General features: G+C 40.3%; 1 protein-coding gene across 2 annotated transcripts in view; it reads right to left on the bottom strand.

Moving 5' to 3' along the window:
* Positions 1-557: 557 nt before the first annotated feature.
* The window catches only part of arsb (arylsulfatase B), a 39209-nt gene continuing 16148 nt past the window's right edge, over positions 558-23618 (bottom strand). Inside the window, exons 7-9 of one of the 2 annotated variants that reach the window (XM_087843893.1) lie at positions 23388-23501; positions 22289-22434; positions 558-635 (exon numbers count right to left, since the gene is read on the bottom strand). In XM_087843893.1, coding sequence (XP_087700019.1) covers positions 621-635; positions 22289-22434; positions 23388-23501 — 275 coding nt within the window. In that variant the 3' untranslated portion in view covers positions 558-620. Of the gene's footprint in view, positions 636-21077; positions 22435-23387; positions 23502-23618 lie in introns of those variants that run through there. The other variant, XM_006796899.3, reaches the window with a different exon arrangement.

Below are 23618 nucleotides of genomic sequence, written 5' to 3'. Positions count from 1 at the left end.
CGCCAACTACCTATGCTACCTCAGAGCTACGACATTGTGAAGTGGTGGTGAGCACTCCAGCAGAAACCAAATCAACCTTGTTTTATTTGCAGTGTCACAAAAAACCCTCCTCGACCAACAATCGAAACAAATTGGAACAGCGACATTTCTGATTGGTGGAGGTCGCTGTGTTACCATGGAAAGTCTTAAACCCACATATCAGGTTGCTTGTTGAGCAAGAAACTTCAGAAACTATAAAAGCATTGCTGACTTTTAACACCAGCAAAATGATCAGCTTAGGTGTTGCAATGAAACTTTTAAGCATCCATTAAAATTGGGATTTACAAGATTTACCTAACACTAGCCTGGAACAATAGGACCATGGGAACAGTTTGTGTTTCCACTAGAAACAGAAAGGTGCCAGGAACTGCAATAATATCATGACAAGAAAAGCAGGAAATCGTGCTTCTGTTTGTTTTGTTTTGCTCCAGAGGAAAAGCTTTATATTTACAGTTGACCAAAGAGCGCAGATGAAATAAAAAGGAAAAACGCACGTGACAAGAAACGACAACACCGACCTCCTGTGCAGGACCCGGCAGTGGATGCAGAGGCAAAATCTCTTCGGTGAAATCCAAATTCTCTCAGATCGTCACAACCTGTAGAGAGCAAGAACGAAGCAGTGATGAGTCCAAATCACAAAAACACACCATCTCCAGAGGGCTATAGTTCAGTCATTGTTGGCTCCCCAACAATAATGAGCATCCTTTCCTCATTGCTCACTGGTATTTTCCATTTAAACCCGAGACTAAGGAGCAACTGCACCTGGAGAAACTCTTAAACTGGTTCACATGTTCATAAAAAAAGAGAAGAGGTGCAGCCTCATTTGGGGCTCAGTAGCAAAGTTGCATAATGTTTACAACCACAGCGCAAACTCTTAAGCTCTGTGTGCATCAAAGAAATTACAATATCTTCTGTCCAAATGTTAGGTTTGCAGTACAAACTCCAACTATTGAATCACTCCCTCAGTTCAGGAAAACTTCAAACCAACTTCAACCCAGTGTTTGACTGCTCTGCTTGTGTTCTTTGTGTTTCCAACCTTATCGTGCCGGCTTTATCATATTACTTCTATTCATATTCAAAAGTTGAAAAATCTGTATTTTTAGAACATTTTTACTTTAGCTACACGCAGTGTGTCTGTTCTGTCATCTAGCTCAATCCAGAGTCCTTACAATGGTCACATTTGTGTTTATTGTTCCGTCAATATTGACTCAAATGACTATATTTTATATATATAAGCTCTTTATGACAGGGATCATAAAGGGATGGTCAGCACCAATAATCAGGTAGGCGTGGTGTGGTGTTTAAACAATGCTTAGTTTGGACTGCAGGGCCCAAAGTGTGCCAAAAAAATATGGTGGTCTCAGCAGCAGCAGCCTGAGCTGTTGATACAAACCGTGATGGTTTTAAGTTGTTAGTGCCAAATTCTGACCCTATAATCTAAAAGTCACAGCAGAAACACACTCATGAGTAAAAGAAGAACTAATAAAAAAATAATACTAAATCGTTACATTATCAGTCGATACAAGGAGCAAGAAAGTAATCACTTTGGAGCTAACAAAATAAAACTTCAATAGCACCGTTGACAGTGATTAAACATGTTTCAGCTGTCAGCAGTACATTCAGCTTTCTCTACCCTCTTCATACTGACGGCAGACACACTCTGCAGGCTGCAGATAACTGACTAATGGCAGTCTCTCTTCCCTTTTATTCAGTGATGTTGGGGCCTTTTAATGGTTACTGTCCAGAGATAGCACTCAGCTAAGTTAATGATCAGGTCAGTACTCTGACATAACAAGACTGCACTGAAACACCAACACAGGATAAGTGGACCAGATTAGGTGATGATAACAGGTCAGCAAACACTCAAAAGGAAGCAGAAGTTTTGTTTGTTTGTTTGTTTATTTGTGTGCAGATGGCAGAATGATAGAAGATTGTGACGGTAAAGGACACCTTTTCTCTGCCAGCACTGGATTGAGAATGGTCTTAATCCATGACTGATTCAAACAGTGGAGACAGAGACCACCTACATTTTCACAAATTCCAAGATGATTACATGCAGTTTCTGTGGGATCCACTGTCAGCAATTCAAATTCAATTCAAATTACTTATCCACAATCTCTCTTCCATGATGTTTTTGCTTCCAAACTGACCAAGCAGCAAACTCCAAAGCTGAAAGGTGAGGGTTCCTGGGACACTAGGGACACTTTAAAAAACATTTCTAACCTCCATGGATAGATTCACCCTTCATAACAATTCATAACAACTCTAAAGTGAGAGAATTGTTCTTATACAATTGTTCTTGTAGGGGCGTGTCCACTTTGATTTATAGGTGCGCTGAGATATGCAACTAGGGCCAATTGGTTGCTGCTAGGCCCTCTTTCCACTAACTGGAGTTACTGAACTCGACAAGCTTGTCATGCTTGTGCAGTTGGTGCTGTTTCTTTAATTATGTACACTTATTAATGTCTTAAACTTTCATCTCTGTTACACCAGATTTTCCAGTAAAACTATTAAAATAATCCAATACTATCCAATCAGTACTCTCCATAAGCCATCCCATTTCTTTTATACCTGAGAAAACATCATTTCCACTGGGATTGTTCTGTAGCCTGACCAATGGGGACAAAAAAGCACTGATGAAATATTTTGTAAAAATTCTACAACAATTTGATAAGCTACAAGGTACACAAAAAATGATCTTTAATAAACTAATATGCCTTCATCTCCTTTAGCCATTAAAAGCAACAGCTGTGGCTAAAAGAGAGATTTTGACATTTCAACACAAACACAATCAAATAAGATCTAATCGACACTAGCATTGACTTTATGAACGGTGGGAAAACAAGCAGTATCCTGCCACAAAAACTTGGCGTAAGCTTGAAATAATACAAGACACACACAGCAGCTTCTCTGGGATCACTGGGACTTACACTAATAAACCACAGGCCAGTAGGCCTCTCAGTCAATGATATTCCCCTGAGCTAAGTTCAATTTTTCGCAGAGAGTCAAAACTGAAAGTGCACTTGCTATGACTTAATCTGATCCTTTGGCTGTGATTTTGGATGAATTTAGAATCAATATGTTGGCTGGAAAACAGGAAGAACAACTTTACAGAAAAGTGCCCTGAAATACATAATAACAGATAAGGAAACGACTTCAGATTGATGTTCTGAGTTCAGTTTTGTCCTCTGGGGAAACTCAACAGTGTGAATTATTTTCCAAATTGCACAGCTGAGGGGATTTTCCCCAAGTGTTACAGACCAACTACTATTTTTACCCCTCTAAAGCATTGCCAAAAAATGCCCCAACACACATTTAACCTAATACCTCTTAGTTTAGGTGAGCTAGATGTCGGTGTTTGGAGCTCAGCCGTTGAATCCTTCCAGACTAGATGGCAGGCTATTATGTGGGAACCATAGGCAATTTCACTGCAGCCAGGTCCACCACAAAAGGGTCTTTCTTATAGCATTTAAGAGCTTTGGGAACAGGGGAGCTGAATGGAAGGGACAAAATAGGTTTGCCATTTTCCGGTGGAATAGATTTTTTAGATGATTTTTTCTTTTTGCACAGACTCTGATGCAAAAAGAGTCTGTGTATCTTTTTTTCTGATATTTGCAAAATCAGAAAAAAAGAACCAACTGCTTGTTAGATTCTCTTAACATCACGATTGAAAACAGTGAAAACTGTGCACTGCATGCTAAGCTAACATCCGGTTACCTATAGCTTCACATCAGGTATGGAACCACTTTTATTGGTCCTGTGTAATTATTACTTCAAATGTTTCTGTAGCTGCACATGCAGGAGCCAAGTTGGATGCTGTTTGATGTAAATCATACGTTACTCTCCATCAAGGCTGTGACACACCAAGCACTGATACTGTATTTGGCAGCGAGGATCAAAATCAGAAGGATCTTTCATTACCATTTTCCATCTGTTTTATATTTATTTCTCCCATCCTCGTCTTTTCTTCACTCTCTTGGTCTGCGGGCAGTAATGAGAGGCATGTGAGGCTAAGCAGAGAGCATTCTCATTAAAAATAAGCAGCTCGGTAGCCCCATCCCTCAGGCTAACACACACATACAACACAGGTGTCAGGAAGCAGCCAGCACCCCGAACCCAATTCACTCTCTGAACAGTAATCACTGTAATGCACTGCAAACTGCAAAGCGATTATGAGCAATCGCTGAAGCGCGTCAGTGAGTAAATATTTAAAGAGTGCTGAAGATCGGGCACTAGAGCAGATTTTTCTGGAACTCAAAGCTGCAACTCACCTTTGTGGTCTGAAAGGTCAACTTCAAAGGCATGAACACTGGGAAATATTTGCTATTGTAAACCCAGCGGGAACATGTGTTTGCAGAGTTTACAGAAACACAATAGATATTGTCAGTGTACACTAGGTTATATAAGCCCTCTATCTTAAGTCCGAAGCTGAATGGGCATTACAGCTGCTCTCTGTTCATACAATACAAAACAGAGTTGACCAACTATGACCTCATCATAGCAGACAGCAGCCAGTGTGTATGTGTGTGAGACTGGAACATTTTTATATGACTATCAAACTGCTGCTGCATCAGCACCACAGAAACCGCTCAGTGGCAGCACAGTGCATTCAGTATTGTGCTTATGGGACAAGCGCACTAATGTTATTCACTAGTGTCTGTGAAGGTTCTCAGTCATCCAGGTCATCGTAGTCTAAGGAGCTTGGAAAGAAAAGCGTCTGGACTTCTTTAAGTTGCTTGAAGATGTTTCACCTCTCATCCGAGAAGCTTCTTCAGCTCTAGGGTCAAATGGTGGAGAGTCCCAGATTTATTCACTAGTGCTAAAATCAAATACAAGTGGCAGCTGATAGTGAGACTTTATTTAGTTATGCAAAATGTATGAAATATGCAAAAAAAGTAACACACAAACACACAAAGTAAGCCATTACTGTTGCGGAGAATAACGAGTGTTGCTTGTTCCTGCTCAGCTGTACAGCTGTGTTACATTTACTGTAGCGCTGAAACAGAAGGGCTTTGAAAGCCTCACCAGGAGATCTTCAAACAGGGACAAGAAAAAACACAAAAACATTGGGTTGCTGGTGCCTGTGGAGCTTCCACATTGAGTGCACACTCGTTTCACTTCAATTCAGTTTTATATAGTGCAAAATCACAACAGTAAAGGGTAAAGACCCTGCAATAATACAGAGAAAACTGCAACAATTCGACAACCCCTCTATGATAAAGCACTTGGTGACAGTGGGAAGGAAAAACCCCTTTGAGAAACGGGCTAATGGGGGCAGGGGCAGCCATCTGCCGCGACTGCTTGGGGATGTGGGGATCAAATGATGGCAACAGAAAGACAGAAACAGACCATTAGGTGTGCCCTACACACCTCCGTGAACGTTGCCTACGAGATAACCTTGTCTGATTAATCTGGTCATTAAATACCCGATTAATCACTTATTGTATGACAGAGATAGAAAAGCACTAACTCCACAATTGATTTGACCACATCTGTTAATCATATATTCAGTTAGTTATTAACAGCTAACTAATTAAGTTAGCATTTGCCCTGTTGAAAACAGAGCCGTGTCATGTGCACCCAGGCATTCACCCTGAGGTAATCAGATAATTAGTTAGGCATGCTAACTGTAACTTTGTCCATGGTGTTTTTCTGAAACATTCAAGAACACAATTAAAAATCCGAACATTTACTCTCAGAATTCTTCACAATAATTATAAGGACACGGAAATTGATCCTTTTCAGTGACATCACGCTAGTATCTCCTTTAGCCCCCACTTCCTTTCGATGCAAGCATACACCCTTTCCATTCAACAAAAAACCCTCAACGCTGGAGCACAAGCTGAACCGCTATGAGAGCGCTCGGTGTGTAAAGTAAAAACACAAGGTGTGTTTTACTCCCTTAGGCACACACTGATTACACACTCTGCACTAATGCAATGATTATCCATACTCGATCCAATTTCCTCATGTCCTTGTGTGTGAGTGTGTGTGTCTATGCGGATGCATGTGTGTCCTGCTGGTAAACCACAGAGCACACAGAGATGACGTCACCTTACAGTGATTAGTGTGTTAGAGCAACGTGGAACATAACAGATGGCTACAGCTGCGGCAGTTTCATAAAAACAAGAGAAATTGAATCAAAGAGAAAGAAGAGATTTCAAAATGCTTTAAGTTTGTGTGTGTGTGTGTGTGTGTGTGTGTGTGTGTGTGTGTGTGTGTGTGTGTGTGTGTGTCGCCTTTGTTCAAATCCGATGAAGTCATCGACCTCTCCCTAATAACAGAAGACAGGTGTATTAAGTGCTCTCCTAATGTGGATAGGAGGGTAATTTCTCTGGATTGGATGAGAGCCAAGTCTCTCCCAGACATGATGACAGATATAATGGGAAAAAAAAGTTTCACATGAGTTCACACACACACACACACTCATTCCCCTCCTGCCCTCATCTGTATATGCACTGCAGCCTGGCTAATGTTTGCCAGGTTCTGTTATCATGTCTGGAAAACCAAGCTCTTCTCTATCTCCCTGGTGAATCCCTGAGCCTGAGGTGATAAAGATTCCCACTGAGCACCACAGGCCATCGACCACCAGGAATCTGATGGCTCTGCAGTGAGAAAAGCTTAACGGTTTCTTCAACATGCCTAATGATCCAGAGAAGAGGATAAGATCTGGTTAAGTGCATGTCTGCCCTTAAACTGTCAACAACAATCTGAAATTGCTGTTAAGGGGCCTTCATTTACATTTCAGGTGGCTTTTAAAAAGGTCAGATCACAGTTATTTATACCGTTATTTACCTCTAGTGGTAGGTAGTGCGATGAAAACAGTTCAGCTATGTGTCAATGTTGCACAAGTGCAACATTGACACATGCTGGAATTGAGTAAAGCCGACCCATCATTGCCCTGGTGCTATATTGAGCCAAAACTGTGTTTGTAGTAGTGTATGGATTCTGAAAAAGGACCTCACTGTGTAAATCCACTGGAGCTAAGGTCGGGAAGTTGAATCTCACGCTCAGTTTGCCAGTACACACAAGCAGTCTATTGATCAGTTCCCGCAGATTGTCACCTGAATGCTTTCTTACACCACATGAGCCCTGGGAAGCCCTAAATGTTCAAAAGTAAACAAGCTGTTTTTAAATTCATCTTGGTGTGGAAATGATCACCTCTCTATGGGCATTTTTTTAGCCAAGCTGTAGATTGACAGATGAATGGTCAGAGGTCAGAGGCAGCTTTTCAGAAAGCGATACCCCTCTGAGTAAGTGTTCTGTGGGACAACTAGTGGTTTCATCAGTGGGTATAACAAGAAAATTCCAGTTAATTGTGCAAAAAAAAGCCTTATTCTTTTTCTTACTATCTTTATGCTTACTCTTTGCACTCTTTTGTTTAATATCTTTGTTTTCTCTGATCCATGGTGCGCTCTGAAACATATGTCCTTTATGACTTGTCTGTGCTTCCAGCTCCTATTATTAAAGTCTTCTGTTATCCACTTTGTCATGCCTTTGTTTACCCTCTCCACACAGAGAGCCAAGACACAATCCCTGCCGTCTTAAGCTGGCAAATACCACTTAGCTGTGCAGGACCGCCCCAAATGAGATGAGCAAACAAAGAAATGCCTCATTCTCTGCATTCTTTTTGATTTCTCCAAAGCAAATACGCATATTTCATAAAGGTGTTGGAATAAAAGCAAAGGTAAATTAAGTCAAATTTAACAAAGTCCTGCAACTGCATAAGTGTTTACTTATAACTTAAGATAGAGACAGAGATGACACCAACTTCAGCCAAAACGGTGTTGGTCTTGATTTAACTAGACATATTAAACAGAATCCATCTAATAATGAGCCTGAAACTTGGAAATCTGTCCCGTCTCCAAATCCGTTTAGCCTAGTCACGTTAGGCTAAACGGATTTAAGCCTAACGTGAGGTTTGGTCTTTATTTATGTCCTTATTTAAGCTATAGCCTTGACAGTATTTTTCTTAAATAGATAAGCCCGATGAAAAGAAACAGTAATAATGTTTTAGTTTGTTTTTTTATTTTATTTAAAGAGCATATGTTTTTGCAATAACATTAAGAAGGGATTACACTTGGTTGCAAACATAAACAGCTGCAAACACCATGGACAAATAGTCCTTCCAGTTATGCTTCTCTAAAGTCCACTTAATCTGCCTGAAGGACATATGCAGAGCTCAAGTAGTGCAGTTAAGTGTTTCTGCATCACAAAAATTCATACGCATACAGTTGAACCAAGTGGGCCCTTATTTGTATGCATGGAAGCAACAACTCTTTTAGATTAGATTTAGATGTATGTGTGGTAACCAGTTTATAAGACATGTATATGCTTAAATTATACACTTAATAAAATACATATTATATACAATCTTTTAAATATTTTTCCCCTGAGACATCAACTTGCTAGCCGTCCCAAAAGCAAAAAAAAACACTACAAAATAATGACTGTTCAGTGTTCATCTGCTTCATAAGCTGTAATTAGTAACAGTTGCCATTTGAGCTTTTCACTTGTTGGGGACAAGACCCAGTGTTTAAAAAAATATTACTCAGAAATTCAAGTAACTTGCTGCAAACTGACATAAAGCTTGACTTGCATAGCAACAGTTCCAAAGGGGGCAAACAGCAATTTACTGTTAATACAGTCAGTAACATGAACAGGATTAGCTCAAACCAGTGACCTGCTTTACTTTTAGAATGACTCATCTCTATTCAAAGTAGGTGTGCCAAGGAAGAATGCAGCCAGAGGGTGTTACAGCCATTGGACTCGCTTTGCTCTGGACCAGCGTACAGTGGCGATAATGACCAGTGACAGCCTGCCAGTCCAAACCAAAGTAAGGTTTCCATAGTGCTGCTGGAACCTTGACTCAAACAGAGAAAATCAGATGTGTGGTTTTGAGAAAAATTGGCTCAGACCAGCTGGAGGATCCTTCAGCTGTTCTGGGATTTAGCAATGAATGTGAGTGAAAATGAAAGGATTCTTGAGCAGACTAGTATAAAAGAAAAAGCGAGGGAATTTACTAGCAGTATTCCCCAATATTGATCTACATTAAACAAGTGAAAGAACTTCAGTAATGTGGATGAAAATTCCTCCCAAAACTGAAACAGACAATAATTCGTTTTTCAGTTACAATGACTTTGTCGTCATTGCTGATCTTCTGTTATACTGTGTGAATTAGAAACACAAACACATACGCAACACACAATGTAGACTAATCTTGTTCACACAAAACGTGTTCCATGTCCACAGCCAAGCTGAACACAAACCATCTTATCGCACATTGCACACAGACTGCCTATTGTGGGAGGTTATACCCTTTTATCATTAGCATACAGCTGTCAGACCAAGTCCCAGGGTGACTCCAGTTCCAGCCTAATCAATATTTAAGCATGTCTCATACAACATTTGCCAGTAAAGAGCAACGATGGATGGCATGGACGAAAACAGGAGACATAAACTGAAGTTAATGTTGAGTAGAAACAGTGCAGTTTAATGAGCCTGCAGTTGCTCAGGGACTAGATGAAGTGCTTCAGGCCAAGCAGCTGCAGAACCCTCCGCCTGTCTGCCGTCCATTCCCCTGAGACTGACCCACAGCTCGTTACAAAGGGACAAAACCCACTGCAGATTCTTTCTCCTCATTTTACCCAACACCCCTCCGCCTCAACCCCCACCAACTCCTCCTTCCTCTACTAGTCATTTCTTTGGACAGGTCTTTATTTCCAGTGTAAGATGAGGGATTTCTTATTGTGACCCCACCATGCTGATTTCCCAGTAAACAGGAGAGCTGCCGGAAGCATCCCAGGAGAGACTCATCTCCAGGAACAATGTGGGGGCATGAAGGGCGGAGAGAGTCAGAGGAAAACAGAATTCACATTTATGTGAATCTTCTTGGGTGTGCTTAGGTTTTAGTGACAGAACGTGGATCATCAGAAGGCGAGCGCCAGGCTTGATGCAGACATCCATGCGACAGTTTCTTATGACCATGCTAGTGAACTATAATGCACCAACTGTGCATGCCTCCTTTTAGGCGGCCTTCTCATTGACTTCAAAGAAGTATGAGAGGAAAAACCACCAGCCTTAGTGTTTGCACACCCCACTTAAGGAATCTGAGGAGGTAGGTGGGGTGGAGAGGGCACAGGTGACTTTCAACCATGACACTGGAGTTTGACTCATAAAGAGGACCATTTGTAAATGTCACTTTCCCTCGCTGTTTTCTTACTTTGGTCAGTTTTGGGAATGTCAGTTAGGTTTAAAAGCTCTGACAACATTAAAAACACATTAGGAAAGGTCAGTCTTGTAGATTACCACAGTGCCCTTCTGAAGTTGTGTTTACAAATCAGAAGACAGGACAAGGAACCACCGTTCATTAGTTGTTAAATAAGGGTTGTCTAAAAGTTAAGGGCTGCAATGCACACATGAAAACAGCATTAAAGATGGCTTCCAAGCATGAAAAGTAAAGCCAACAAGAAAGTGCCTTAAATATGCATTCTTTCCAGTGGCCACCAGGGCATAAACTCATTAGCTAACAACTTTAGCTTTACAAGCTAGCCTATGAGCAAATTTTGCTCACAAAATCAGGTTTCACCGAGAAGGTGGCAGAGAAAAGCGGTCATCTCAAGGTTTCCAAACAGGACTTCACTTAAGCTACAGCCATCTTTTAGCCAAAAACACTGTTTTAGTCGTCAGTATCAGACCAGATTACACCATTGATGATGGTAGTTTAGGAAGTAGCTGGTACTGAAGTTCGTTAATCAATTAAAAAGTGAAAGCACTAAGATGGAGAACAGGGAAAATATGTGATCACATGACAAAAGATCTCAGTTGCTTTTGTGTCAGACTGTGAAAGACAGTTCTCCTAGCACTGACCTAGCAACCTGTCTCCGAGGCCATGCTATGAAAAAAAAAAATCAACAAAAGTCAGACTCACGGCTGCTTTCAATTCAATACTCTTTTTAGAAGCTTGGAATGGAAACGGTATAACGTAATGTGACCCACTTTGGGTTTGTCAAGATTTTAAGACTGTCTTCCTCACATTACGTCAACTTTATAAGCAAATAAACAAACTTTAGGGTAACAAGAGGCATATTAAATAAAACCTGTGATGTTTGGTTTCATAGAGCACTTCCTCCTGGATGCTCCTGTTGAAAGCTTTACTGGCCACACTTGCAGACACAAAAGAATACAACTGGTGGTGGTGAGGTGGGGGGGACAAAAAAGGAATAAAAAAAAAAAGAGCACAGATTGTGGAAAAACAGATGTGTGAGCGAATGATCTAACGTACACGTGCAGCAGTTACAGTAGTCCAAGGAAGTGCCATGCAAATAAACTGGCCTCGTTATCTCGGCCATCTACACTGGAGGATATCCACAGCAGGCCTCTGCTGGAACAAACTGTATTCCAGATGTTAATCCCAGCCTGCTGGAGTCATCTGGTTTAACCTTTGACACGGGAGCAGCCGTTCAATTAGTGGATTTCACACTCTGGTCATGGTGACACTATGGTCCTGGTTTTGGTTTCAAGCGAACACTGATAGAGCCCAGGTCTGATTTCCATCAGCAGACCACTCGGCAACATTTACTCTCACAGTATTTATTTAGGATCCAAATGCACAGAGAAGATGTAGATCAAAATCCTCTACTGAAAATAGCCCTCATTCCAGGAGAAATATACTGACCAATCCCATAAACTGCAGCCAGAATCCTGGATTAATGACAAAGGCACTACCATCAAAGCTCAGAGAGGCACGAAAGGCAGATGATGTGGTCTGCGTAAATTGCTTAGCAGTTAAAACTCTTGTTTTATGTTTTCGTATCGTGCATTAAAAAGCATCGCCAACTGCATCATCTGCATCGGTGGGAGAAAGGAAGCAGGCAGTGTCTTTTTTTCCCCATGCTTTGAAAGTTTACCATTTAGTCTAGGAAAGGAGAGGAAAAAAAACGAAAGAACTTTTCCAAAGTATCTGCGCTGCCAAAGGAAAGAAAAAAAATTGGTAGAAATTTGCTTTTCTTGTGGCCTGAATGGGGGGAAAAGAAGAGTTCTGCCGGGTTGTAACGAATGAAGCTCGTGCTTTTCTTTCCTTTTTTTTATGGGCCAAACACAGAGCCCTGAGGGACCACGTGTGCTGGCACATAAAGTCAAACCCCTGGCAAGCCCTGACGGCGGACCTCAAGCAACCACTGTCTTTAATGCTGCAGTCATTCATTCACTAAGCATCATTAAGTTACAGAATATAAACAAGACCTTCCCAGCTATAAAGTGACAACAATACTATGAATTAGAGCAAAAAACAACATTTTTGAAATCTATTGTGTGCAGAGAGCTCAAAAGCCAATTGTCGCTGCTCTTTGTCTCTCTCAGACTCTGGTTCAGAGGTTTCAACCGGTTCTCAGGTTTACTGCTGAAACACAAGCCAACGATCTGTGTAGCACTTTGTCAAGACCGCTGACAGACTTTCTCTTAGAGTTTCAATAGCGCAACTTTAAACTTTCAATATGCCCACTGACACAGGAAATCCGGGCAGGGATCAGGTGTTTGGGGTTAATGACGCCTTTTGATGGGACGTTTTCATTAAAAAATATTCATAAAAATCATGCTGTGTTGCTTTTAGAGCTAGATCACACAAAGATGAATCAGTTATCAAAGCTTCTCAAATGTGATTTGTTGCATATCGACCTCTTTGACAGTAAACGGACTTGTGACTATTGAGCAAACAAGACCTGTGTGACATTTCCCATCATCATCATCATCATTACCACCACCACATGACATTTTAAAGACCAAATGCGAGTTTTAAGGTTTCATTGTTCTTAACAACTGGCAAACAAGGTGTAACGAAACACCAAGAAAAGAAGGGATTTTTAATTTTTAAAACTGGAATTTGCATAAATGGGTACAACTACTGATGATCGTTTTATCTAACCTTAAAAAAAAAAAAACAAACTCAAATTTACGCATTTTATTGTATCGCGTGCGTCATCCGCGGGTGAGACTTTTAATAAAAGAACTAAACCCAACAGACTGGTGTCACAGTGACATCATTTTGGGGTCCCAGTGCGCTTCATTACATGGCAAAGAAACCGACTACTCGGCTTTTCTGCCACGAGTTTCCCCCTCAGTGCTCCGAGAGAAATACAAAAACCAGCCAAAGTCCCGTGAAAGTTACTTACGTCTGGCAGAGATTCTCCACTTTCAGGCTTGTTTCAGAAAAGAATAACCACTCCATTGTTAAGGGAAGAACAGTACTGTTTAAAACATTCCCCCTTTGCGCACGTACTTACGTGTAAAAGCTGCAGTCTGCGCGGATCTGGAGCTGTGAAATCCTCACAGTGGGATGATCTCTTTTTTGTGCCTTCTCTGAAGTTTGTGCAGGTTTTTCCTTGACTATCTGTTTCGATTCGAGTTGGATTTTCTCCCTTACAGACTATTCATCCTCCTCCACGTTTTCACCGCAGAAGAATGAATGGCTCCCTGCGTCCGACCCTCTACCCAGACAGGACTGCTGTTAGGATGGATGGGAGTGACTGCTCCGCTAGAGCCCGCCCCAAACCCACCAGTTACTGCCTCTCTGCAACTCTCAGCGGACTCTTGAAAACTGATGATAATTTTTAATTGTATTAAATGTAGTCTAAAATGTGTCACCAGTATATTTCTGAATTTGGTGTATTTTCATTTTTTTTTCACCAACTAATTGAAAAACTGGACAAAATTAATAAGTATTAATATCAGAAAAAATAGACCTTTTCTTCACTCAGGGGTAGTATATCAGCCTGCAAGCACCAGGCCCACTCACAAAACATTTCTGCCCAAAATGCTGATTTTAGATAATTTAATTATATGTAAATTTTTCCATGTTTTCTTACATATGTATAATGTAAAATGTTACATTTAATGAAATTTGGTCAAATGAAATGTACGTGATTGGTATCCATTTAGTTTATACCAAGTACATTTTCCTAAAAGATAAAGCACTTGAATAAATAAACCTTTGAGTTTTATATGTTTCAGTTGCATTTTAGTCAAAATTATTGCTTCGTGTTTACTGAGAGTGAACAATCTTGTTTTTGAGTAAAGTAGTTATCTAACCATTATGATTTAAAGTAATTTAAAGCAGTCCTGCTGTGTGTTCCCTTAATTTTCTGTTATAAATAAATTATTTCAGAGGTGGGTGCTAATATTAAACATTGCTGAAGTTTGAAATAATGAGGTCAGAGTATGTACCAGTAATCCCTGTGAGGCCAAACCTCAGGCAGCAAACTCTTAACTTTTCTAAATTTGGACCTTTATGATGTCACACAGAGGATATATTTCTAATATGGTCATTTCTAATAAGGCCTACCCACCTGCTGTTCAAAGGGGCAACTGTGTGTGTGTGTTCCTGTCTATCTATCTTTGTGAAGACCAAAATCTGCATCCTACTATACTTGTGAGAACCAACAGTCACTTGTGAGGACACACTCGCCGGACACACAAGTTTGAAGGCCTTTTTGAGGCTCAAAATGTGGTTTTAGTGTCAGGGTTACAATTCGGTTATGGTTAGGCATTCATTTTTAATGATTAGGGTTAGGGAAACCATTATGTCAGTGAAGGTCCTCACTAAGATAGCTGAATGGGCTTTGTGTGTGTGTGTGTGTGTGTGTAATTAATCCCCCACTAATGTGCATGATAGTTTGTTAAGTTCTAAGGATGATAATCTTTTTGGGATATTTTCTTTTAATTTGGACCTGTTATTCCATAAAGGTTTTTGTATCTAGTTACTTCCCTCAACTGTATATGAAAAACATAGCTAATATGGGAGTACCTTAAAGTTGCATTCTCTTGAATAACCAATAGGAGGAGACTCATGGAGTCTGAAAGGAGATTTACCCCTTTGCGTTAAACCTATGCCTTACTTATGTCATAACAGCTCATAATTATAACCTCAATATAAAGACAACACAAGGAGATTTCGGAAACTATTGGAATGGACAGGAAGGAATGTATGAAAAGAAAAACTGATCACAACAAACAGTGGGGATCCAGGAGGGACAAAGTCCCAGGAATTTATTTGTTTCTACCGTGGCTAGCACCGCAGAAAAAACACCAGGATGTAACGAAAATCATGCACAAGCATGAATGCTGGCGATGGCATCGGCCACTACGTGGGTTACACTGTAGGCTCTACAAAGATTCACAGCAGTAGTCTACAGTTATACTTTCCGTGTTTGTGAGTCTGAAGGAATCAGCGACATAATGTCATCATCAGACAGTGAGCGTGGGTCCATGTGGACTTACCTGACAATCTTTTTAGAACTGTGAGACTCGTCTGTGGAGACGTTACATTACAATGTACCAACTGTGCAACAGCTCCAGGCGGTGAACTTTTTAGAAGCATAGCAGCAATCGCTTCTTGGCTGTAATTTTTTCAAGCTGTCCATGCCTGTGTCCCCAACAGAGTTTAATCAAAGCTTTAGAGAAAACAAGCCTTCAGCTCACTGGATTTATGATGAAACATTTTCCAGATGAGTTTATGGTTCTAATTGCAAGTCTTATAACAACACCATCTTCATTGTGTAAATTATGGTCCCTATTAAAATCAAAAAGGTGGAAAGCAGGGTATTTTTTTTAAAATGGGATTGCTTTGTATGTGACACAATAAATAGCCAATAACAAAGGACTCAACACCTATAAAGGATATAGCAGGTGGGTGATATTCTTTAGTCAAAAGTGAACAAGGGCATATTCAGTTATTGCAAGTTGCTCCTCCATGAGAATTTAATTTAAAAAAAGTAACAAACACCAAAGCTGACCTCCCATGACTTACTATGTAAGACATATAGGACACTATTACAGCTACAGAGTTTATATGGTTTTTAATCCATATTTTCTCATCTGAGTAACACCATTGACCTTTATTTGTAACATAAAAGCAAAAGTCAAACAAGTAAAAACTCAGTTAAGTTTACAAAAAGGGGAAATTTCTATGTTTCTAAAAAGTGAACTGTTTCCCAATTAAAATGTCCGTTTATTACACTCACTTTGTATCGACAAGTCATTCACACAGTATTACTGTGGCTACCCGTCACATTCTCTCTAAATCTGAGGCTCAACCTTGTCTGGGAGGCCAACAGCTGAGTCTTAGACACATCATCAATCAATACAGAAGGGTCACATACTGAAGGTCCAACAGTCTGAAGGCTACACAGCAGAGAGCCATACTTGCAATATTTTCAGACATGTGAATTGACCATCTCGCATCTCCAGTCTTCTATTCTTGTCATTGTCAGTAAAATTATATGTTGAGTTAGTGTAAGATTGCTCAGTCAGTTCATTTGAAGAACAATAGTTTCAAACAAAAACTTTTGTATGTTTGTGCGCACTTTGCACAACAGTGAACAAGTGTGAATGCACTATTTTGAGAGTGTTGTGACTAGGAGGGGAGCAACTGCTGCCAGGACTTCAGTGCCCCACCTATTTGTGCTTCTTGGTCAGTCAAATGAAACTGGAATAAAATGGAAACACAAGGGAAGTCCCATGACTCGGTCATGGAGTTTCTGGCTAAACAACTGCAGTTATTGACAATAATAGCAGCCCTGATGTTATCCTTTCAGTTCTTGGGATCACTGCTACTCTGACTGACCTTTGGTTTGAAAGCCGGACTGAAAGTGCAAAAGTCCACTGCAGAATTTGTTTAACTTGTAGATCAAACTAGATAAATTAAATTTACAGATTATAAGGTTAGCTTCTCTAAGATCTGAGTGACTTTGTACCGGGAATCCAACTCTTCATCAATGAATGCACAAGTTTAGAACTTGAGATAAATAATGAATAATTACAGAAAGGATTTACATCATAGAACGGTTCTGTTGTTAACACCATGTAGAGGGAAGGGTAGCCTAAAGTGCTAAACAGAGGCAAAACAAGTGAATTACAAGTTTGTGCAAAAATGCACCACACTCAACGTGGTCTCCAGTCTGTTCAGTGCAAAATCTTGTATGAGAAGCAGCAATTAAGAAGTTACATTTAGAAGCTTTGTTTTTTCTATAAATAGCAGCCCACAAATTACTGTGTACTTCCTTAGCATACACTGCGACAAGCGTTAATTCCAGAGAGGACATAGAGAAAAAGGTGGGAAAATGTAAAAATGTTTCTGGTATATTTGCAAAATAAATACAAGGTAAACTAAGCTGTGTGACAATGCAGGAAGAAAGAAAAAAAAAGTAAATGGCATTGATTTTGTAATGGCACATAGTGTATTGCTAAATCTTAAAGCCCATATTTGCACTGTACCTGGGTATTTACTTTTATAACTACAAAGCTTGGAGTTACAGAATATATTGTGCATGTTTTTTAAAGTAGATACATAGATCCAATCTGAACAACATCCAACAGAAAACTTGAACAATAATTAGCATATCACAAATTGCATGAAAGTTTCTGATAAAGTTTTGGCTCCTCTAGCAGCAAAGGCCACCATTTGAACCAATGAAATACTGCACAGTACTGCAAGTAATAAAGTTTATTTATGAAGTGCTTTCAAACAATTCAGAAAGTCCTGCACTGGTTTGCTTTTGTTCTGGTGCTTCGGCCGAGGTTATGTTGGAGTCTTGTCAACCCAATCAGCCTCATCAGCAGCCAGTATGCAAGGACCACCTCCAGCACTCAGCTTCTCTGCCTGTCTCTGAGATTTATTGTGCCCCTGCGTTCTTGCAAACTGATGTTGTAGCTTCCCAGTATTCCTTGTGTGGCTGAAGAGCAGTTCTCTTACCAGGACTACTTACCTGTCTCTTGAGCTGACCAGTTCCTACTGAAATACTCACCTCAGCAACTCACCTGGCTGTTCACCCTCTTACGACCCCAGCAGTCCCCCTGTGAGTATCATCCTTGGCATTGCAAAATAACCAACCCCTGTTGTATTGAAAAAACAAACAAACCTTGGAACATCTCTTTGGAATCTCTCCTAATAGATTTATCTGGAATAAGCACTCTCTTTTTTCCAGTCAAACCACTCCCAGTGACCTGATGCATCTCTCACAGATCCCGGCCTTTTAATGTGCAAGTTTTTCTTTGAATGTCAGTAAATTTCGTTGACCGAGGTAGGAAAAGATACAATAAAACCAGAACAATACAAAACCATCTTAAGCCACATAATAAAAGTGAACCGATAGCTTTAAAAAACAAGACTGTGGTCCCAAAAGTTCATTGGCAGGAAGCTAATGAGCAAGTGTTAGCTTGTTAAAGTAATGTGCTAGCATTTAGCTAGTGCTAATGCTAAGTAAAGCCTAACAGAGCTGTTAGTGTGTATATAAATTACATTAAGTGTGATGTTTTTCAAAGTCCACTGTTTGCTGATGTAATGTGATCATTTTATCTATGTAAAGTTTTTAAAATTTCATCTATATCCCACACAAACACCTTTGTGACCCTCACCAACATACGGTACAAAATATCTACATAGCCGTTTTTAATTAGGTGCGATAAGCCGTTGGGTTTCCCCTCTTCGAGGCTCAAGGTTCAACACATTCCTGACTGCACTGGTCAGTATGATTTTAATCTGTTTTCACAGGCAGGCGGCACAGACAGACAATCTTGTTTGGAATTCTCGTCCCACTTGACTGTGAGACCTTCAGTCTCATCTTGTGAACATACCAGAAAGGAATCAAGGGTGGCAGCCTGTTTTTTGTGTGCGTCCCACATGTGCTCACTGGAAAAACATCTGAGCCTAACACTGGGATATCATATCTTTCCCCTGTCATATCTTTCAGGGGCATCTCTCTGGAGCCACACATAGCTTTGTCATTGCAGCTGAAAAAACAACAACGTGGGGTGACATCAGAGTCAGCGAATCGCAGTGTTGATACAGCGGAGGCACATCAGAGCTGAAGACTGTGCTCGACACTCACGGTGCTGAGTCAAAGCGCAGAATTAAGTGCGAAAGACACACCAAAACCACTTTGAAAACTATGAGGAGGAGACGAGCTGTGACACCGCAGGGGCACCCTGATCATAATGACACGTAGGGGAAGACGGAGCAGCCTGTCAGGAGGGGCACTTCACCACAAACGGGGTATGAGAAGTGCAAAAGTGGTCTGCAGTCGAGCTGAGAAACTTACAGGCCCTGGTTTTACATGAATTGCAAACACTAGTAACGTCTAATTAAATAGACTATCCCATCATACTGAAACGCAGAGTTTTGATTGTAGAGTAAACTGACAAAAGTGACAAATTTACAGCCTCAGCAAAGTAAGAAGCACTTTCTCAGAAACATAAAATAATCATGTGGTACTATGGTATTTGCTGTTACCAAAATCCCAGTTTGAACTCCACTGGCATTTTACTTTAGCATGTGGTACCATGACAGAATTAGACACCAAATAAATAACTTAGAAAACAAATGTAGAGTAGGTTTTAAAAATTTAAGTAAGAAATTGGCAGTGGACGTGGGCCATGGGCATGCCATCTGGGCTGACTGTTATTTAATAAATAATTTAGTGAAATTTGCCCTAAAAAAAAAATCTCAAAGGCCACTCATCAATTAAGCATCAAAATTCAAAGTAGGACTTACTTTGGACCACAGACAAGTGAAGATGCTGAGAAAGTCAATGTAACGCTTTTGAATTATGATCAGTTTGTGCTTTAAAAAGATGATATTCAAGTAAACTGAGTGTATTAAAACAGATAGAAAAGAGATTTACAGTGTAAATATACTTTACTCTCAATCAGCTTTATACTGTGCAACACAGTAAAGGATTAATCACAAAACACTATACTCTTTTATCCCAAGTACTTTTTACTTACATGAAGTGGGTGGGGCTGGGAAGTGATGTCACATATTTAGCAGGGGTGCAACAATACTCGTATCGATATTGAACCGTTCGATACAGTGCTTTCGGTTCGGTACGCATATGTATCGAACAATACAAAATTTATTTTATCAACTTTCCTTCTGAAGATGCTGTCTGTGTTGAGCGCTCAGTGGATCGGCGTTCGACAGTGCAGCCTAGGCGGAGTAGTTGAACGCAGATTCACTGAGCGCAGGGCAAGCTAGCAGACAGAAGTTAAGCTCTCGTTACAACATGGCAACATTGAACCTCCCCCACCCTCATTCAGATCTGGCGTTTGGAACTATTTTGGTTTTAATGTGACGTATGACCCTGAAGGTAAGCACGTCATGGACAAAAGTAAAACAGTATGTCAGATGTGCCACGCAATGCTCAATTAAATTGGTGTGAACTACTGCGTTAGCGCAGTTAGCTCGTTCACGTATTGACGCCGTCCAGCCCCACGCACAGGGCGATCCGCGGTAGCTCGTTAACAGAGATTTGCCGTGTTGTGGCGTTAACCTCATTTCAGATTAACGCTGACAGCACTAGTGGGAACACAACAAATATGACTGCACATTTACTCCGACATCATCCTAGTGCAAAGACAAGTGGAAGCAGACAAAACAACAAGCACGCATGCTACAAACTTTACCCGAGTCATTTAGACAGCTGTTAGCACATGATCCTCCTTATGGGGACCTGATATGTTTAATATGCTGCTGAGAATATAGCCCAGAAGAAGCGTATAGTACAGCTTTTATTTTGGAAAGAGCCATTTCTCTGTAATAAACTCTCTTTTCCAAAGATGAGTGATTTCTCGATCAGATAGATTTATCTTTTATTACTTTGTTGTTTCAGCAACATTAAATTAAAAAACTGTACTTTTGAGTTAAAATATATATTTATAATTTTAATAAATGACAAATTAAAAAGGCATGAACATTTTTTTTGTATCGAAAAAATATCGAACCGTGACACCAAAGTATCGAACCGAACCGTGAATTTTGTGTATCGTTGCACCCCTAATATTTAGGGTGCACCGACCAGGATTTGGAAACATGTTAATAAAGATAATATACTTCATACAGACTTTTTGTGGTGCTGGTATTTATGGAACAAATATTAATAATTATAAATTAAGGAAACAAAACATAAAACATTTAAACTGAAACACAAGTTCAAACCCTCACAACTTTGCATAAACGTATTGGCATATCCTGGTACCACCTTCACATTTAAGTGGGTAACAGTGCAAGATATATGTTAAATGTCACATGGAGCAAGGAGCTGAGAGCAAACAGCATTGCAGCTTTGGTTTCTATGGTGACAAGTCTGGGAAATGTGACAAACAAAACAGGAGTGTCATTGACTCCTTAATGACCAATAGGTCTACGGCTCTGTTTTTCTGTAGCAGCAGTATTGTTGTTTGTTTTGCTCAGCTGTCAATCAACATGCAGGGCAGGTTAAGGGTCGCGGCCCACATTCGGACAGCGGCCGCCTGCTCTCAGCAGGAAGCATTTCCTGCTCTAGTCTGCATGCTGCTTTCAGTGGAAGGTCAAACACCTAGGGGTCAAAGGTCAAAGAGGATGCGTATATGAAAGAAATTAGTTTCTCCTGCTCAGATTCTAGACATGCAAATGTACAGTGCAGCTCCCCTCAGAAACAACACTATGCACTATATACCTCAACCGGTCGTGATCTGATGAAGATTCACTGGTGAAGATAGACAAAGATTAATAATAACTAGTGATTTATAAACACATGGTGAGTGAAAAAGAAACACTCAGTCCATCAGGGGCCCCCAGCAGCCTAGACCTATTGCAGAGTAACTAAGAGAGGATTCAGGGTCACTTGATCCAGCCCTAACCTGATACAGCCTAAGATAAAACGTCTGAGAGAGCAGATAAGAATCTCTGAGTAAGGCCCAGGTGGATGATAGATAACAACAAATAAAACTGGTTTTTGAGTTTTCCAGCAAGGATGGTTGGGGCTAAACATTAGGCTTCCAAATGAATTAAGTGTCTGGATCTTTGGTTGATTAATAAGCTGGAGTGAAAGATTGCTGCCATCCACCCTCCTCAGCCTTTGCTTCAAGATGACAATTAGCGGTGTTGATTCATTTAAACTAATCCGCTGTAACCAGATTTATGTAAGGCAGAGTAAAGGTGCTGCTGTTACGGACTTTCTGAATTCTTTGGTATTGGCTGTTCTCTTTTAAAAACAAAAACAAAAATTGTTGTAAAACTTCACCTTTCCCCACAAAGGAAAATTCCTGCTGTTGTAATTCACAGTAAACAAAATGCTACAATATCGGTAATATCCGCCTAAGCCCAGGGCCCCCAGGCTCCAGTGGGGCCTGGGTCACATCTAGGGTCATCGTCAGGAAAGTTTATGGGCTGAGCACTTTTTTGGTGGTGCTCTAGTCTACAGAGGAGATGCTCGACTACCTTGGGGAACTGAGCAGACACCTCATTTCTCTCTTCTGGATCCTTTTCAATGTTAAACAGCATGACAGGCTTCAGCTGATCCACCTCCTCAGAGGAGCTTGAGTCGGAGGTGTTGCCGTCAGGTCGGGGGAACCAAACGTCACATCCTGGGGATAACAAAAAGGACATTAGCAGTATTGTTAAGAAGGGAGGAAAACCCCATCTCCATTTTCTGTTCAGCTTGTTTGTTCTTTTTTCCTGCCCTACTTATTATAGATGAATTTTATCATGTGCAAAAACTGAGATGCACTGCTAAAATTGCACTTTTCTTATATTAGAATATCTCAGGGATTAAATGTGTAGTTAAACTTCTTTACTGACAGAAAGGGGAGTTTCACTGGTCCGGTCCACTTAAGATCAGACAGAAAAAAAATAAATAAAAATAATAATAATTTAAATAAATAAATAAAAATGACCAGGCAACCACTGCTTTTCCTAGTGGCAACAAGGCTGCCATATTTTTACTCTAGTGTGACTGAGCCATAACGCAACTTGCTTCTTACTGGTTAGATCGATCACTTAGTATTAGAACAATAATGAAAAAAAAAGAAAAAAAAAAATCCTCCAAGACCCAGAATACATTTTTACCCCCCCCAATATAATATAATGTAATATAATATAATATAATATAATATGATATAATATAAATTTTCCACAATGTAATGGGCCAAGTGGTACCCAGTGGGCAGGGCCACAGCTATTGGCACTTTGGCTCATTGACCAGACCACAAACTGAAGATAAAAGATGGCCTCTGGGTCTCAAAAATGAAGAGAGAACTATTTTCCTCCTGCACAATGAGGACATGCTGTCAGCTCTGACAACAACAACTTTACCGTTTTACATAAGATATATTCAAATATTTGCTACTACCAACTTTACTTCATGTATTGCTACTTTATGACGTTGGACTTTTACTTGGGATGGAGTGTTTGATTGTATTAAGTTTTTTTTGTTTTTAATAAAGATAAGAAATGAATGTCTTCCTGTGCATTACTGTGTTTCATATTCTACGTCCTACTTCGACTAAATATGACATTAGAAGTGACAGAAGATACTGACCTGGGTACCCAGTCAGCAGCTTCCACTTTGAAGATCGAATGGCTGCGTGAATGGACACATTGAAGCCGGAGTTGGCCACCTGAGCCAAAGTTAACTCGCGCTGCCTGCCAGGACCTGTAGACAGAGGAGGACAGAGGACAGAGCTGATTCAAGGAAACCATCCATCTTAAAAACTACAGTTCGCTGATTAAGATGATATTAGTCCACCCCTGGATACAAAGCGCCTTCTGT

This window comes from Neolamprologus brichardi, chromosome 7, assembly GCF_056152115.1.
Source record: "Neolamprologus brichardi isolate AB-2024 chromosome 7, ASM5615211v1, whole genome shotgun sequence".
NCBI lineage: Eukaryota > Metazoa > Chordata > Actinopteri > Cichliformes > Cichlidae > Neolamprologus > Neolamprologus brichardi.
Note: the sequence above shows the minus strand (reverse complement) of the source record. Positions and strands in the feature narration are given on the sequence as shown.